Source organism: Myotis myotis, unplaced genomic scaffold (assembly GCF_014108235.1).
Source record: "Myotis myotis isolate mMyoMyo1 unplaced genomic scaffold, mMyoMyo1.p scaffold_m19_p_13, whole genome shotgun sequence".
Taxonomy (NCBI): domain Eukaryota; kingdom Metazoa; phylum Chordata; class Mammalia; order Chiroptera; family Vespertilionidae; genus Myotis; species Myotis myotis.
Genome location: NW_023416317.1, coordinates 2,076,252 through 2,094,522, shown reverse-complemented (window position 1 = coordinate 2,094,522; position 18,271 = coordinate 2,076,252). Strand labels below are relative to the sequence as shown.

Below are 18,271 nucleotides of genomic sequence, written 5' to 3'. Positions count from 1 at the left end.
TTTTGTTTTTCTCTATAAAATTTGATGAAGAAAAATAAGGGTGTGCTTCCTTGAGAGAAAAGGTAGCCGCCTCGTTCCTGTTCTCCCAGTTCTCTAAGTGGAGGCTGTCCCTGAGGACGAGAGCTTCAGGCCTCCGTGATGCTGAAAGCTCTCTGTTCCCAATGATTTTAATTCCGTGTTGGAAGCAGCTGACGAAACCCAGGGCACATGCCCAACAGACAGGACCAGCCGGTGAGAAGGGGAAAGAAGCTCAGGCTGTGGCGACTTTTACCACCAGTGTGAACAACCAGCATTTTATTGCATTTGAGAATGCTATCATGTCAGTAATCAGTACTGACTACACACTTTTTTTATTGTCTGCATCCACAGACACGGAATGATGGAATTACAGTTGATGTCAAGGAATGAGTTTCTTTTATGTCTTATCAAAACAAAACAAAACAGAAAGATTCCTGTTACTGGCAGCGCCCACCCTCGAAGCGGGGCGAGCACGGTCCCGCTGTGCCGCCTTCGCCCGGCGTCTGGGTGGGAGACCGTGTGAACTGCATTGGGCCCACGGATGCCTTTAGGTTACAAGTCTCATTCTCAGGATAAAAAAGCAAAACCAACTCGCAAGCACATCCAAAGTGTCAACAGGGTGTACCATTAACCAAAAGGCAGCAGCTCTGCAAACCCTTACAACGCATGTTCTCTGCACCCTTGGAAATGGAGCTCAGCTGGAAGGTGGAAAGGAGAGGAAATATTGAACTTTTTTTTTCACAATAAAAAAGCTAGCGATTTACATCATTTGGGGGGTTAAGAATCCAGGGTGTTGGTGACGGGGTGATGGGATGTGGCGGTGTCAGAGCTGTCCTGTCCGTGGGGCCGGCTGGCGGCCCTTGGTCCCGCAGCGGAACTCGGCTGGCGGCACAGGCTCTAGGGACCAGAGGGATGGGTCGGCATGCCTGACAGTGCATTTGCCTGATACGAGGGACTATGTCCCGAAAGTATGCTTTTCCTTGGAAAAAAATATGTAACAAATTGTGTTTACATTTTGGCACCTTGTAAAGTTTTTTTTTTTTTTTAATACAAAACGTTCAATAGCTTTGACACTCCTCGCCATTAATCACCACTTCACTGATAAACTCTGAAAGTGTGACCCTGCAATTTCATCATGCAAAATATTTACTGCAGCAGGAGAAAACATTGTTTAAAACATTTTTTTTCCTCTTTTCAAATGTATGAACTTGTTTAAGATCACCAGGAAGGCAGTGTAGGATAGACACAATGGTTAGGAATGTATCAAAAAACAGATTAACACACATGCCCACACGCACGCACACACGCACAAAAAAACCTGTACAAAATGCTCCAACCAATGAGAAGAGGGGGAAAAAAGTCTGTTAACTATGTTACAATTTAAAAGCAAAAGAAAAAAAGGTTAGGGAATTTCTCTCTCCCACGTGTCAGGAAATGTCACCCAATATTCTTAAAGCAAGGATAACTAAATAAAATACATGTGCAGCATATTCTGCAATTCCATTACATACAGTAGTTTTTCCCCAAAGCTATTTTTTAAGTATCATGAATATAAAGCAGTTGCACAAAAAGCAAGTGTTTTGACAAACAGGTGTATGCATTTATTCCTTTTTAGGAACAATACCTAAAAAAAGAACCGCCCTCCTCCCTCCCCCAAAAAGACGAAGATTCACACAGACACGTTGGGATATATGTACAACATAATAAACCATCCCCGGGGAAGCGACCGGGACAGCCCCCGGGGTACAGAATCAGAAGTGTAAAAATCTGAGCGAAGTTTGCTTGCTGTAAAGCCTGAGAATTTTTTTCAGTTGGTTCTCCTGCAAGGCTATGATACCTGCAACGATATGTAAAGTCTAATTTTTCCTTTTTACCTTTTGCTACAGTCTTTAGACTAAGCATGCAAGACATACGACTAAGTGCAACTGAGTGACTTTTTTTTAAATTTTAATCATTCCCTAAGGTTTGAACTGAGGTATGCGTACTAACAGTTTCTCATGCTGTTATCTTTACTCATGTCTAGCTACACATGCTGAGAATGAACTAATCTACCAGATTTGTATCCTCTTTTGAATACCAAACTAACCAGCAACCACTCCGTTGAGAAGCACAGGGCCCCCTCCCCGGCCCCGCTGGCTGCTGCCTGCACCCCGAGCTGCGTGGCCGGGAAGGCTGACGGTCTCGCGTGGCCACAGGCTGCGCCGGTACAGAAAGCCGAGACGCTTCCAAGTCAACCGCCACAGGAGTTTTTGTACCAAGCTTACGAGTGGACAGGAGTGTTACTTTTTTAAAAAATGAAAAATGCTGGCGAAAGCCTAATCAGAAAAAAAAGAAAAAAAAAATCTTTAAACAAAATAAGGAAAGAGGATATATGCCAAGAGAAACCAAGATTACCACAGTGACCACAGCACAGTCCTTAAAGCAGCGTGGCATCCGGTCTCCTTCAGAAAGCGTGCTCTCGGGCTAACACCGGACGGTGCAGCTCCACCTCTGAGTTCGTGGCAACGTCTCATCCGCCGGACACGCTGGTTCTCAGGGCACCGGCGTGCGTTTTTGAGACGGGACTCCCTTCCTTTGTTTACTGCTCTAATACTGTGTCCTATTTTTATCTCACTAGCCCCATAATATCTCTTTGCAAGAATGAATTTTGGTCTTTGTAGAGATACAGCAGAGAAAAAAACCAACTAAAAAAAGTAACAACTTTGGTTCCATCATCTGCTTGGCCTTCTAAATTTACGAAGGAGCAGCTCTTCCTCAGCTTAGCAACAGCCTACATCTCATCAATCGCCTCTAAATTCTTTCGCCTCCTTTGATCAACAATAAGAGGATATTTGGCTTCATCAGATAAAGCATAAAACAGAGAACATAATTTACCTTTGTGTAATATCTTTGGTAATTTTAGAAAAAAAGGTACAAAGAATATAAATTAAGCTCCAAAGGGCTCTCAAACTAAAAACAAGAGCGACGGTCCTCCAGGAGCAACCGAGGCGGAGGGCGCAGGCTGCGGGCGCGCAGCGTTCCAGGCCGGCGGCACTGGCGCAGCCCTCCCACCCCGCGCCCCCGCCCCAGAGGCCCGCTGGACCGCCCCTCGCTCCGTGTCTCCTACGTCAGTTTTGACACTGGGCTGGTGTGGTCACATGGCACACACACTGAGCTGCAGCAGCAAATCTGCACGTGTGAAATGAACACTTTAGCGTCTGCTGAACTCGGTCTCCATTAACTCCCACAAGTTCCATCTGAAATCTAATTTGCATTCACACAGATTGATGCCACCAAGCAGGTCTGAACGGATGCTTAAATCCACCACCACCACCACCTTCAGCAGAGCTGCTCGGAAGCAGCTTTCTGGCCGCTTTGCAAACAAAGCGACCCGCACAGGTTTAGCACGGCTGGTCCCCGGGCTCCACACAGGGAGCCTCCAACAGCCAGAGGTCAGTCTCCAGATGATGAGATGTGTGGGGAGCTCCTTTTCCTGGCGCTGCTGGGACGCTGTGGCGTTCCCCGAGGACGAAGGCAGCTGCAAAATCAACGCGGCGGGTCTGAGCCGGCCCTTCCCGCTCCTGCCTGCTTGTGGCGGACCCTGCACTGCTCCCGAGCCCACGCTTTTCTGTCATCCATTCTCTCTCTGCAGGCCCCCTCTGCGCAAGGACCTGCATGTGTAGAGTGCAGCATTTGGGACCTTTTTGAAAAAGACCAAAACGGAATGTTTTCTGACTTCAGAGAAAACATGGTGATGTCTGAAGAAAAATGGAATGAGTGACAGAAAACTACCAACAAGAAATGACATTCAGCGTTGTATAATAAAAACACCTGTAACATTCATCACAAGGTACAGAGAACGTGAAGCCTCCAGGAGGCCGCGGGCCCAGCGGAGGCCTGAGGTCAGAACTGAAAATGGTAGAGGAGGAGCAATAAGAAGAAAAAGCAGTACATTAAAAAGTCTGGGATAATTTTTAACCCCCTCCCCCCAATAAACACACAAAGGCCTTCCCCATCCCAACTGGAAGCAAAAAACCCAAACAAACAAAACCCCGCGCAGGAGTAAAGGCAGTGACAATCAGCATGCAGTGCTGTGCGCGCAGGCACCCACGGACTGGACCGCCGCTGCCGGGGAGGCGTGGCTGCAGCCTAGGTGCGCATGCTCAGGTGGGTGTCCTCAGGGTCCAACGTCGGCAGGACTGCAGTTCAAAGTCTGCTGCTAAAAGCGAATCAGTTTAGCAAATTTACAACAGATGTTGACTGTTAAGAGAGGAAAATCCCAAGTACCAAACAAGTCCATCCAATGCACAGAGTACAAATTCCTTTTTTCAACAAAAAGTAGAAAAATCAAAAATACTCCCAAATGGGGTTCTGGATGGCACTGAGTTACACCTTTCAGAGTTTTGTCAAAATGCAGTGTGACTCCTCCAGACTGTACAGCAAATGGAGAACAATGTCACTGCTCATTTTTGACAGGTTTTGTTTTTTTCCAATCTTCATTTTTGGGGTCGGCCTACCCAGACGTTCATTCCATGTCCTCATTTACTGCTTCGTCTTCGTAATCTCTGTCCTGGTCAAAATCTGGACTGTGGTTGGCTGTGGTCACTAAGGACAGAGGCCCTTCGGCTTCCTCCGGGTCCAGGGGCTCCTCCTTGACGTGCACAGGATGTCTGGAAGCAAGGACAAGGTCACTGAGAGAACGGCCCGCCCAGTGCAATTTAGCCGTTTTGCACAACACAAAAGCACATCTAGGACCACACTGTCCAACACAGCGGCGCTAGCCACGGTGGCTATTTAAATGAAAATTAATGCAACTTAAAATTCAGTGTCTTGCCCTAACCGGTGTGGCTCAGTGGATAGAGCGTCGGCCTGCCGACTCAAGGGCCCCAGGTTGGATTCCGGCCAAGGGCATGCACCTGGGTTGCAGGCACGTCCCCAGTAGGGAGTGTGCAGGAGGCGGCTGATCCATGTGTCTCTCTCATCGATGTTTCTGTCTCTCTGTCCCTCTCCTTCCTCTCTGTGAAAACCAATAAAATATATTTAAAAAAACAGAATGTAAAAAAATTCAGTGTCTCCACTGCACTGACCACATTTCAAATGCTCAAGGCCAGGCGTAGGCCAGGCCACCAGACAGGACAGCCCAGAGCAGGCCCTGGCCACAGGAGGTGCTCCCGCCCTGGTGGCTGGCACGTGGCGGTCTCTGGGCTGAGTGGCTATCCTCCCAGGGGCCTCAGGCCTGGGCACCCCATTCCCTGAGGGTTTATGAGGAAGCACCTGTGACTCAGCGGGCCTGGGGGGCCTGAGACTGCATGTGCACACGCTCCCTGGTGATGCTGCTGGTCGGAGGACCACACTGAGCACAGGAAACTGGCGCCCTTGTGGCATCCTGGGTGATGACTACAAATCACGTCACCACGCGAACTAGGAATCTGTGGGGCAGCGGCGGCTGGCGGCCGCGAGAGCGGAGGCTGTGCTGCTTTGCTCGTTAGCATGCGGACCCCGCGAGAGAACTCTCCCGAGAACGACCCAAGTGAAGTCCTATCATTAATCAACTTCAAGCAAACACAGCAAAGAGACACCATGATACATGCTTGAAACTCCAAATTAATGCATATTTTTACAAACTGTCAATAAGGCAAGAAAAGCCCTGCCAGGAAACACAAACGAAGAGGAAAATGCTCCCTCAATACAACAAGATGATAAGAAAGCAGAGCCCCCATCAGAATAGTAAGGCTGTCAGCTGTAAACAAGGCCCCACAGGAGGCCGCTGGGGCAGCGCAAGGGCCTGGAGGAGGCCGCCACCGCCTCATCAGGGACTGAGCGCGGCTCAGCTGGAGGGGCCCACAGGGATGGCAGGACATCACTCTGATAAAAACTGAGAAATGTTCGTAAATCATATTTACAGCCAGGCCTTTGCAAATACAAATTACTTTGTGTTACAGGGCTCTGATATGTAAAAGAGCCATTCTGCTGAGTTAAAGGCCCTTCCTGGGACAGCGGCAGAAGGGAGGATGTTGTAACTGATATTATCAGTTATTATTAGTGATAAGAGGTGTTCCTGTGGATGGAGGGCTGGCTTCCTGGGTAATTGATGCTGTGCCCAAACCCGAAGGCCACCTGAGCCACTTACAACAAACAGGAGTGCTGTGTGCTGCCCCTGACCCTGCGAACCTTCAGGAAACCCAGATTCCGAACCGAGAGCGGAGGGGGCAGCGGGCAGGATGAAGCGCTTTCCTAAATCGTGCCGTATTCTTAAAAACTACTTGCAAAATAAAATGTAGCTAAGCTGTGCAATAACACGCTTCACTAGTTGTGGCCCATCTACTTTCAGTTTTCCGATGGTCCTATTTGTCTGTGCTCCTACAGTGAGGCCTGGACTGGCTACATAACTTGCAGAGCCCTCTGTAAAGTGAAACTGTGGTTCAAAACTTAGTAAGAATTTCAGGCTGGAAGCAGTCCCGAGCATGGCATCCTTCCTGCCCACTGCACACCATGCGGGACATGCCTGGACCGTCGGCCCCGGCAGGATCCCCTGCACTCTTCTGGGAAGGATTAGGTAGGTGTACTGATTATTATTCCTTTTTTAAAAAAAGGCTCCCATACTCCTAATGAGGGGAGGTCTTTGGTTTTTGCCTATCCTCTCCATGTGGGGTCATGTTTCCATATCCTGTGAATACAGCGGGAAGACCATCGTCTGTGTTGTTGGCTCTCCAGTGACACTCTTCACGGCCCGGTGAGACGCCATTCACACGGGACCTGGAGCCTCACTGCTCTGTTTGTGGCTTCCCCTCCTGCTCTTTGCAGAACACAGTGGCGACTTCTATCCATGAATCTTTCTCCCTCTGTTGATTCACCTCTTTAGGATAATTTTCTAAGAATGAAACTGTTAGAGCAAAGGCCACAACATCATTATGGTTCTTATGATTTGTTGTGATAATCATTTCCAAAGGGACTATATCAATTTAGACTCAACCTCATCAGCACCAATATTACTGTAAATTTTTTTTGTCATATTTATTAAAACTTTTCAGGTTTACAAATCTGAATTTGATGATGCTGAGATGATATAAGACTATGGACTGGAGGGGGCAGGAGGACCTAGAAGAAATCCAACAGTCATCAGGAAGTTCTTGCTTTATAGTGTTAGACTGACAAATATTTTGCTGGGCAAAATGAAATAAATAAAAATCATCAGCCTGCCGACACAGTTCACGTTAGGGAGTATTCCCCCCTCCCCTAAATGTGCAGCCAAATCTCAGTGAGATTATTAGCATCCCAAAGACACAGGTTATGACCCTATCATGCACGCCTACTGGCTCAATCCCAGTGCCCAGTGCAGGCCGGTCCCCAACCAACGTGAACTGATGAGACTTGCTGTGTGACAACCAGACCACACACCAGAGTGACATCAGCTTCCGGCCCGCAGATGCTGAGTGCAAGCGCAGCAGCACAGGCCCGCGGCGCTCAGACCGTGGACGGACGGGCCTGGCCTTCCGTGCGGGATGCGCTTCGGGTGAGGCACAGGCTTCACTCACCCACGTGTCTCCAGAAACAGGAGCTGCAGGCCTCGCCTCTTCTCTTGCAGACCAGCCCCACACACCCGCCCCACTTTCTCTCCAACTCCTACTTCCCAAAGGGCTACCAGCGAAGGACTAAAACCACACATTTCCGCTCTCACGTCCGAGTAATTCCTTTGTTTAGCCACGCTGGGAACAGCGCTTTTAACTGAAGCTGGCTGGTGTTTAACGGCATTGTGATCCCAGGGTGTGTGCAGAGCTTGCAGTATTTTGCTTTGTAACTCCTTTAGCTCCTATCAGGATAAAAGTATAATGCCCCAAAGCCATAATTATGCGTCTACTTTCTAGGGTTTCAAAAGAGAAACAAAATGTAATGGTATTTGAGTGTCACAGAAACAGTAAGAATGCCGAGTTCTGTTTCAACACCAGACATTAGCTGGGCTACGGCACTAACAAGGTCCTTTAAGCCTTGCTGTAAAGTTTACAGCTTGATTTATTCCAATAGACTGCAACAGTTAAGAAACAATTTGCATCATAGCAGGGTAATGCACATTGGACAAGAATGGAAACTATGCCATTACAGAACCTGCTTAATGGAAATATGGGGTCAAAAAGAGTAACAGTCTATGACACTGATAGCAGGCACAGGGAATATGCTATTGACATATGATTATATTTAGCAAACAGTGTGAACCTGTGAGATTTGAGCAAAAAATCATATGCATTTTAAAGTCTTTATGTAGGGTTTCTTTTTTTAAAAAAAAGCAGTTGAAACCTTTATTTTGTTAAAAATTATGCTGACTGCTGTAAAACATGGTTTCTGGTAATACTGGGGTTAATTCAAAGCTGTTAAACAAATTAACTTTGTAGTGACTTTATCTTGTACAGCAAAAGTCACATTACTCTAAAATGTTGCCAGAGGTTTTTATCCAAATTTCTTTCTTTTTTTTTTTTTTTTAAGTGATCCTTCAAACTAAATAATAGAAATATACATCAACTAAACCTTGGACTCCATAGGATTATGAGACATAGTATCCTTTCATTCAATAACTTCAGATATTTTTGCTCTAATGAGTATTTCTTGAATAGCTTATATAGCAATTTATATTTGCTCTGAACTTCCTTAATATCCGAATAAATACTCCTGTCATGACAACGATTTAAAGATGAAAACGTGTGATACAACAGAAACCCCAGGCTGCGTTAGAAAGCATGATCTATGGCAGGGGTGGGCAAACGTTTTGACTCGAGGGCCACAATGGGTTCTTAAACTGGACCGGAGGGCCGGAACAAAAGCATGGATGGAGTGTTTGTGTGAACTAATATAAATTCAAAGTAAACATCATTACATAAAAGGGTACGGTCTTTTTTTTTTTTTAGTTTTATTCATTTCAAACGGGCCGGATCCGGCCCGCGGGCCGTCGTTTGCCCACGGCTGCTCTGTGGGAACATCTCTCGGAATAATGGTGAGAAAAGGCTAAGCGACTATTCCTATAAACTAACAGTCATTTCCAGCATTAAAAATCCTTTTCAGATAGATCACTTTGGGCTTAAACCAAATGCTAAATAATCAAATTGCAGATCCCCCCACTAACCCAACACCTACCCTGGCAGACAGCATTTTTTATGTCATTAGATGCCAATTCATTCTGTTGCTAATTGCTACAGGTCATATATTCCATTCCTATTGCTCAAATAATCTTCAAAGAAGATGTTAATCAGTAATTCAGAAAGTCTGTGTAGTCAAGCAGCTTCTTCTAGGGGCTGACAGTAGGCACACCCTGAGCTAGTTTATTCTGTAAGGTGGGCATCGTTTTGCAGCCACTTGCTAAAAGGCAGACTCATTCTATGACCCCCCACCCACCCAGTCATTTGGGGGAGTGTGGTTTCTCTTCTTTTTGACCTTTTCCCGAGAAACTGGGCACTGTCAGGTCTACCTGTTCCCTCCCCTGACCCCCCACCGGGTCTGAAGCCTTTGCCGGGTCTGCCTGCTCCTGGGCCATTCACATTCAGCATGGACAGCCACGGCCCTCACTTCACTCAGTCACGTGTGTGCTCATTATACTGCCGTCTGCTGCTAGAATGCTCCTATTAATTTTCCTTCTGATTTTAACCGCAACCTATCAATCATGCTGCCTTTCATTTGTGCCATCATTGCTGCCTGGGAATAGCGCTCTGGCACTGTGCTCACAGTGAAGTTCATCCCACAAGCAGGCAGACAGCATCCCTTTCTCCCTGGCAGGTGCAGCGTCCCCGAGACCTGAACACACCAAACTGCTGCACAGTGGTGCACACTGACTTCAGGGGACAAAGTAGGGTGGGAGGCAGAGGGTGGAAATAATGGCCCGGGATGCCAGGCAGAGGGCAGAAAAGCAACCTGACACTCACTCTATTGCTATGCACACCTGTAGTGCTGCATGAAGCCGGCCCTTTTCATGGGAAAGTTAGAAAATGCTGCTAAGCAAGCTAAATGTTTCCAGAAGCACTGGGTTCTGGGAAATAAAAAATTATAGAAAAGGTGTAAAAAAGTGGCCACAGAAAGGCTTGTGTGCACATAGGACAGGGAGGCGGGAGTCTGGCGCAGAGGTCTCTGGGGACAATACTCACACGGCCTGCACGGGGGACCTGCCGGGGCTGCTGTCGCTCTCGGTGCTGTTGGCGTGCTCCACCGCCCCGTTCAGCTCTTCCCGCATGCCGCTGGCCAGGCCGCCCAGAGTGGGGTTCCCCATGGAAGCGGTAGTGTACAGAGGTATACTGTTCTCAGCCATGGAAGCCTGTCATCAACCGAGAGAACAATTAGGATGCAGGATGCAGAGAGGGGACCTACTCATGAAGGGTGTAGGCAATCATCTTCAGCTTAAGCTCTTTGTAGTGTGGTTGGCAAATTCACGTTTCTAGTGACAAGCATTTTGCTTTAAAAGTAAGATTTGTGACACACGTCCCAAGCTTAGTTTCAAAGCGCTCCCTGGGGGATCAGACACCCACAGGGAGGGAGACTCCATCAGCCTTGCTGAGCAGAGTCACATGGTCCAGACAACGCCATCTAATATGAGGTTTGTGTCTGCTGCCTTTTTTCAAGAGCAACTGAATATTTCCAGATCACAGGGAAATGTAATGGAATTTTCATTTCTTTATCCACTTTGATGACTCCAGTATTGGATATTAGAGATTTGATCACATTATTCTGGCTGCACAGCTCAAACTTATGAGAACTTCCATAAACATTACTTCGTAGATCCTATAGAGGAGGAAGAGATTATAGAATTGGAATCAATTTTTATCTTCCCCCATCATTTCTGTTTTAATGGTTTTTTTTTTTAATTTGTTTACTGTAGTTTGAGAAACTGGTTGAAGGTAACACCCACAAATCTTTCACTCTCAGACCAACTAATCACCTAGAATGTTAGGACTAAAAATAAATAGATAGATAGATAGATAGATAGATAGACAGACAGACAGACAGATAAATCTCTGCCAAAAGGAAGCTCTAAATTGTATTTCTTTTGGGAACTTAAGTAGATCTATATTGAAGGTGACAGTCAGTCCAAATGAGTGTCAGCAAAAAAGTATGGAAATGAAAAAACAATCCTGAACTTATTGTGGACCACTGTTCACTTGAAAGCTCTGCTGGGACTATCATCTGAGTCTCTTCCCTGGAAATACTCCCAGATCGGCTCTCACTGGGTCATTTCATTAGACAGCTGCAACATGGTCAAAGTGGGGCCATCTCTAGCTTGTATTTTAGCAGCTTCTCGAGTCAAAAGCTGAGAAATAAAATAGAAATGTTTATGAGAATGTGCTCTTGGGGATGAGTTGGTCACCCAGTTGACAGGGCAATCAACTTGGGGTCCTTTCTCCTTGGCTCTCAACGTGTCCTATCTGCGGCCATTCCGACTAGGACTGGATCACAACACTGGGGCAGAGGCCCGACAGTCACGGTGGCGAAAGGCATCCAGAAGGCAGGCACTTACACTGACGCTCAAACAGGGAAGATGTAAGTGAAGAGAACCAGCTTGTCCCCTTACAGAACGACCCACAGGGACCTGGTGCCTGCTGCACAGCAGAGCTGCTGCAACGTTCTTTGTTGAGTGAATGATCAAAGCAACGCGCCCCCCCCCCCCCCCCCGCCCCAGCCCCGCCACCGCAACAAGGTTAGAAACTGCTTATGCCTGAACAAGTGGTTCCTCCGGTAGCTGGTGCCACCTCAGCAAAGCTGGATGGCAATTTGTACGATGGACTTACTGACATGGATGGTCCTGTGCACAGTATGTGGTTTCATACCCAAGTGGCACCTCTGCCAACAACACGATGTGCTTCAGGCACCCTGCTGAAGCCCGAGGAGCCATCGCTCCTGGGTGTGAGCGCCCCGGGACCCTCGGGGAAAGGCGTCTGTAAATATGGAGCTTTACAGTTACCCTTAGTTACTTCCCTTTGTCAAAGCATAACGCAATCTGTCCCAAGTCCCGTGTTACATTTCTGTAGTGGATCCTGCTGTCCTATTTTCTATACCGTACAGCACGCATGTCACACAGGGGTCTTTGTCAGGTGCTGCTCCGCTGTGATTCCTACTCGTCTTGGAAACGGACGCAGGCGATGACGGGAAGGCAGGCCTGCTGGGGGTCTGTACTGAATTTGCACAGCAGAGTTTCCTGATGACCGTGGTCCACACAGAGCGAGGAGAGGGCACCGATGACCCACTCACTTCCTTGTGGGGTCAGGGTCCTGGGAATGGCAGCAGCACTGGGGGCCTCGGAGAGAACAGGAGGGGCAGAGGGTGCGGAAAACAAGTGTTTGGAGAGAGGCGTGTGTGGCTCTGGAGCCACGGAGCATGCTGACTGAATCAGTCACAGTGAGGGAGCCCAGAGGACGGAGGTTCGCTGCTTTTTTCCCCTTTCCGCCTCGTGAATGTAAAATGTGCTTGTAATCTTAATACTTTTCCAGATAGAGCAGAGCAGTCTTTAAATTCACAGTTCACAAGACTCCAGGGAAAATAAGTCGCTAATGAGTGGTATTTACAGTGGCGGCATCTAAGCGTGCTTTCATTTGCTTTTCTAAAGTTACTGTGTAAACTACAAGTAATTAAAAGAAATGCAGAGAGTAGTTCCTCCTGGTGGATTTGGTTCAGGCTAAGAATAAATAAATATAATTACTGAAAAGCTAAGTTCAGTGAATTTGCCTCCGCACGGAAACTGTGTAAAAGGCGTGCCATCCATTCTGGGAGCCTGAGCCTCTGCCCGGTGACCTGGGGAGTCACTGTGGGACGTGGAGTAGGTGCTCAATAAACACAGGTTAACGAGCCGTGAAGCCAGGTTCCCACCATCGTCTCCTCTGTAACCCAGCCCTTTCCCATAGTGCCAAGTGTCTCAACCAGAGGTTCATTATCATCCCGTAAGGAGCTTTTTAAAAACTTTTGCTTCTGAATTTGTGCCGCCTTCACATGAAGTATGAATATCTGTTTATGTGCGAAGGCCTTTGGAGGGGCACAAGACACTGTAATAGCAAAGAGCCCATTTTAGGATGATACAGCCCCATCCAGAATGCATGCTGAAAAGGTCTTCCGTGGTCCGCAGCTCCAGCTATATGATATGTCATGTAAAAGCTATCAAGGCTCCCTGGATCTGTGTTCCAGAACCATCTAGGTGGGTCAAGTTCCATCAGGACCCCTGGCCACAGGGACAGGCGACCTGGGAACTGCTGAGGGGCTTGGGTCCCTCCCAGGCATGTGCCTGAGGGCCCTGCAGTCCCCCGCGGCTTCCAAAATGACCACTGCCTGGGAACTGAGGAGCAAGGACGCAGAGGTGCGCAAGGTGTGAGCGCTGCCCTGGGAACTCCTGTTTGCTGGTGATCTCCCTCCTGCTCGGCCGGCCTCACCCCAGCACAGCGCTCAGGGCCGCATCCGCCAGAGGAAAGGCACCCCGTGCCGCGGCGGCCCCGCAATCTGCCGAACGTGGGGTTCCTGCAGCACCCCCTCACTTACACACCACAACTTCCTATCACTCAGCGACCCACAGCGGACCCCCGCGCCCCCGCCCACAGCAGAGGAAAGGTGCCGAAACAGACTTGAAAAGGAGAAATGAAAAGCCCTGCTTTCTCTGTGGAGCCGGAACAATAGGAGGCACGTGACGGCGGCCTATCGCCAGCACATTAATAGCTGTGCTGCAGTAATTACACTTGTGGTATTTTTGCCTCAAGTGAAATTCTGAAATAAGAGGATGGAAATTATGATACCGCTGATAAATATTAATAAGTGAACTTTTAATTTTTTTGCCACAATATTCAAAATGCTAAGCATCCTGCTAACGCTGAAGCAGCCGATGTGTTTGCCTCCAGGGAGGACGATGCTTTGTGCACTTAAGAAAAAAGTTTAACGGAATTAAAATTTAATATCTAATTAGAGGGAGGCTAATATATTGTGAGATGAGCGGGGAGGCACTGCCCCTGCGCACGCTCCGGACGGCCATCGATCTTACCTGCAAAGCCGCGTTGAGAGGCGTGCAGTAGGCGTGGCTGCTCTGCATGTTTTTAATGAGGGAAGGGTTACTGCACAAGAGAAAGAAAACTCAAGTTAAATGCAATCACCCCCGAGTTCCTAGCTACGTTTTGTTCAAGCTTTCTGGCATCCTTCCAAATCAGAAACATCCCCGCTATCAAACCAGAGGGGCCTTGCTCCATGTCTCCTGGGTGTATGGGGTTGGTCTGTGAACTCCTCTAGGAAAACAGCTTTTGCTTTTCAAGGAAACTGGGCGTAAAACTGCAGCTTAAGTAATGGGCACTCCCTCCATTGATGAATTTTTGTGCCACAAAATACTGGCCTCCGTCAGTTTGTAAAGCTGCCACTCCGACAGAGAGCAGAGTCCTGGGCCTCGGCTAAGGGCCGGACTCGACTCCTGGCTGCGTCTCTCCAGGACCTGAGCTGCGGAGGACGTGGGGAAGGGCCCGCGGCTCCTGGGCAGCCTCCGAGGCCGGTTCCTGGAGGAGACGGGAAGGCTGTGTCGGGGGAGGGCTGCTGCCCGCAGGCTGAGGGTGCTCTTACACAGCCAAGTCTGGGAGGCAGGAGGCTATTTAATGCTGGTCCAGTGACTGAAGACAAGAAACTGTCCTAAGGAAATCTCTAACCTGGGAGAGTAAAAATATTAAATGACCACAGAGGAGATACTGCGGGGAAGGAGTGGCTCCGGTCAGAAGTACCTCCACTTATCGGGCCAGTAGAGGAAGGATACACACTGACATCCATTTCTTTCCTAAGCTTGGAGCACTTTAATCAAACACTCCCTACATTATATTATTATTCTGAGTAAGCAAAAACAGGAGGAAATTTACCCAAGTACAAGTTTAACTCTAAATAAAGCTTCCTTCTTACTTGGGGGGATTACGAGTCACACAGAAGTATTTAGTGACAGGGCCCCTGTTAGCTGCCGAATCAAAAGGTGACCAGTATTTGCATTAAAGACATCAAAAAAGCATTGCTCAAGGCACTGGTGTTCCAAGGAGAACCGAGGGAACGTGCAGGTCACACGGTTCAGCTCCTGGAGCAGGCGGTGGCGCTGCCACCCGGTGAGATGCGAAACTACATGGGATGAGTCCACCATGCAAAGCCAAAGCAACAGCAGAAAACAAAAAACAAAAGCAAGTTAAAGGCTCTTACTGTGCGACAAGCTCGTCAAAGTTTTCATCGGGGCAGTATTTGCGAGGACGGCCTCGTTGAATATGGCGGCCACGTTTAAACTCTTCATCATCAACTGTCCAAAAGGACCCACACTCATCCTCTACTCTGATAAAGCACTTATGCAGTGAGAGGTTGGTGCGAATGGCACCCTGGGGGAGGAGCAGCAGCAAAGGAGATGAAGGGGCAACAAAAGGAGACGGGGTTGGGGGCAGAACAGACATCCAATACAGGGAACAGGAAAAAGAAAATAAAATGCAATAAGCATAAGCAAATGGTTTGTGAGGGTTAATATGCATTGCCACCTAAAAGCTACTAGCATGTGATGCAACAAAGACTGGCAAGCAGGGCGGGGACTGGTGGGTATACGACAGGAGGGATGGAATGCTTTTTTGCTTCCCTTAACTGAGACAACGTGAAACCAGTTCTTGGGTCTAACACCGTCTAGCAGCCAAAGCCTCTACGTTACACTTGTTAGCACAATCCAAGCTGGGCTGAGAAGTTTAAACGTGGTGGACGTACCCACTGATCTTTTGTGGCCTTCGTTTTTGGAACTCTACTTCATCCACTGTCCATACCGCCCCTTTAACGTTCTCTACTCGCACAAAACACTTGTGGAGACTAAGATTATGACGCACTGCATTCTGCAGCAAGTATAAAAGAGAGAACATTTACATTTTCTATGAGAAAAGACTCCAAAAACAGCAGTAAATTCAGCCTAACAGTCCACATTTGTAAAACCATCCCCAAGAGCTGTAGTTACCACCCCCGTGGACAACCTTCTGTGGTCCAGAGTGCCTTTTCCAAAAGCAAAGGTAAAAACCAAAACCATCCGTTAATTGTACTTTGGCATTTTAGTCTAGTCTCAGATCATAGTGATCCAGAAGCAAAAAAAATTAATATGCATAGAAGCCCAAAATAGATTTCACAGTAAAAATCTGAAAATATTGTTCATGTGACTTCAAAATAAGGAAGTATGAGCAGCATACAACTGTCCCTTTAAACTCACTGACCTCCCATAAAAGGGCAGCTTGTTTCTATTTTTTAAACCAGGAAAGATGAAGACACAATTATTATTATTCAATACATTTTGTTCTTTTTCTGTTTGTTTGTTAAAGTTTTGTCTTTAAAATCATCTATGGGTTTTCTCAGATTAATTAGGAAGAAGTCTAAATTGGATTTCACCATTGAGAGTGTCCCTCCTGGGGCTGACTGGAGCGGGGGTCGGGGGTGAAAGAACCCCCGAAGGATCAGCATCCATCATCAAGGTATGCCTTACCTTCTGGAATCTACACAAAAGTTGGCCCTTACTATGGGCAAGTACCTTAATTAACTGAGAAGATGCCAAAGGAACATGAGTAGAATCATTCTCAATGGGAAAATGATGATATTCCAACATTGACGTTTCTACAGACACGCTTCTTTCTTATGGCTAAAACCAGTCACTGCTGCCCATCCCTCAGCGGAGAGCCTTGACACCTATAGAACTCTATCAGAGAGGAGGGTCCCAGTGAGGGGCGGAGAGCTCTCAGCATCTCTCCCTTGAACGTCAGGGGAACCCACGCCTTTCGGTGCAGCGATCATGTGGCCTCATTTCTCTAGTCCTCCTGTTGCACTTACTGATCTAGACACAGAATTAGACATGAGGACATTACGAAGAGACCATGTCATTTACTCAAAACCTTCTTATAGGGAATATGTAGGTGGCACATGGGCGTGAGAAGCTGATGCGTGCATCAGGCCTCATGCACACTGCCCACAGCCCTTAACTCCAATACCACGGCTGCGGCTCAAACACTGTGCCCCTCCGCTTCTACTACCCGCAACGGCCCTCTCTAAAGTATCCTGCAAATGATAAATCTTAATAATCACCACGGGTGACTCTGAGGAGTCAAATGAGATAATGATGGATTTTTCTTTTCTGATGTGGAATGTTTAGAAGATAAGGAGGCTAGTTTTATTCACGGCCTCATGAACTTGCTCACAGGAGCGTCCACAGGACAAATTCTCGAGAAGCCCTGGAGAATGTCAGTGTAATGGGGGCAGGTGCACGCACCCAGCTGATTGCAAAAGGAACCCTGGTTCAGGGAGAGGTCTGAGAGTCTTGCATCAAAAAACAAAAACACATAACAAAATAAAAACCTCTGAAAAATGTTTGACATGTTATAACTGTACTTGGTAAGACAACTTTTTTTGCATATAAATTGCAGTCTGGTCTCTAAATAAACATATTTTCATGGATGCTAAGCATCTACTGTTATCACCTAGAACAACACTGAGGAAGTTGAAATAAATAAATAAACCCACATTTCCTTAAAAAACAAACCAGACAGAGCCTGGACACACATAGGAGACCTAAGTGGGAAAGAGTCAACATCTCTCCTCACCCCAGTCATTTGTGTGGCTGGAAGTGAGCAGATCTAAAGAGCCATGTCTGCAGAGAGGACTGCTTTAGGTCAGTGCCACCGCAGAGCCAGGTCAGCAAAGATGTAAAGTCAAAAGTTAAGTTTCTTTTTTAATGATGTTGCACATCTAAGCAAAAGCAACAACAACAAAAAAATCAAGTTTCCCCAAAAGCTGAGTTAGCTCTTTTCGCTGGTCACCTTCTCTGGGCATTTCATCTTTTGTCTAAGACCACAATACAAACAGGGACACGGAGAGAAAATTATACGGACTGATGGGTCATTAAGTACTAGGAGCATTTATATAAACATCACTTTTTCCTATAGTTTGCAAAAAATGAAAAAGTTAACTCTAAAGATCTGAGCTTAAATATCATATTCACAACTGATACTTATTTTTAAATGTAATTATTTGCTATTTATCAAAGGTAATTTGAAGAAAATGTCTGTTTCAGGCTACACTTCCTAAATTTAGAAAAGCATTCATAGCTAAACATCCTTTGTATTTTATCTCCCAAGACAGGCGGAGGAAGAGGGCAGAATTTTGAACACAGGTTCCCTTCAGCGCCCATGAGTCTTAATGGAAATAATAAAGATGACTTGGGCCACACTAGATATCCAGGGCTCTGTAAACTTGAAGAATCCTATGGTTACAAATATTTTCTTTTATAATGCTAATTTATCAAGATTGT

General features: G+C 47.0%; 1 protein-coding gene across 20 annotated transcripts in view; it reads right to left on the bottom strand.

Moving 5' to 3' along the window:
• Nucleotides 1-265: 265 nt before the first annotated feature.
• The window catches only part of FOXP1 (forkhead box P1), a 569,896-nt gene continuing 551,890 nt past the window's right edge, over nucleotides 266-18,271 (bottom strand). For 13 of the 20 annotated variants that reach the window (XM_036331567.1, XM_036331563.1, XM_036331559.1 and 10 more), the window contains 4 exons: nucleotides 15,160-15,329; nucleotides 13,985-14,054; nucleotides 10,122-10,288; nucleotides 266-4,667 (listed from right to left, as the gene is read on the bottom strand). In XM_036331567.1, the coding sequence (XP_036187460.1) occupies nucleotides 4,523-4,667; nucleotides 10,122-10,288; nucleotides 13,985-14,054; nucleotides 15,160-15,329 (552 nt within the window). In that variant the 3' untranslated portion in view covers nucleotides 266-4,522. The other 7 variants (XM_036331566.1, XM_036331564.1, XM_036331565.1 and 4 more) reach the window with 6 other exon arrangements.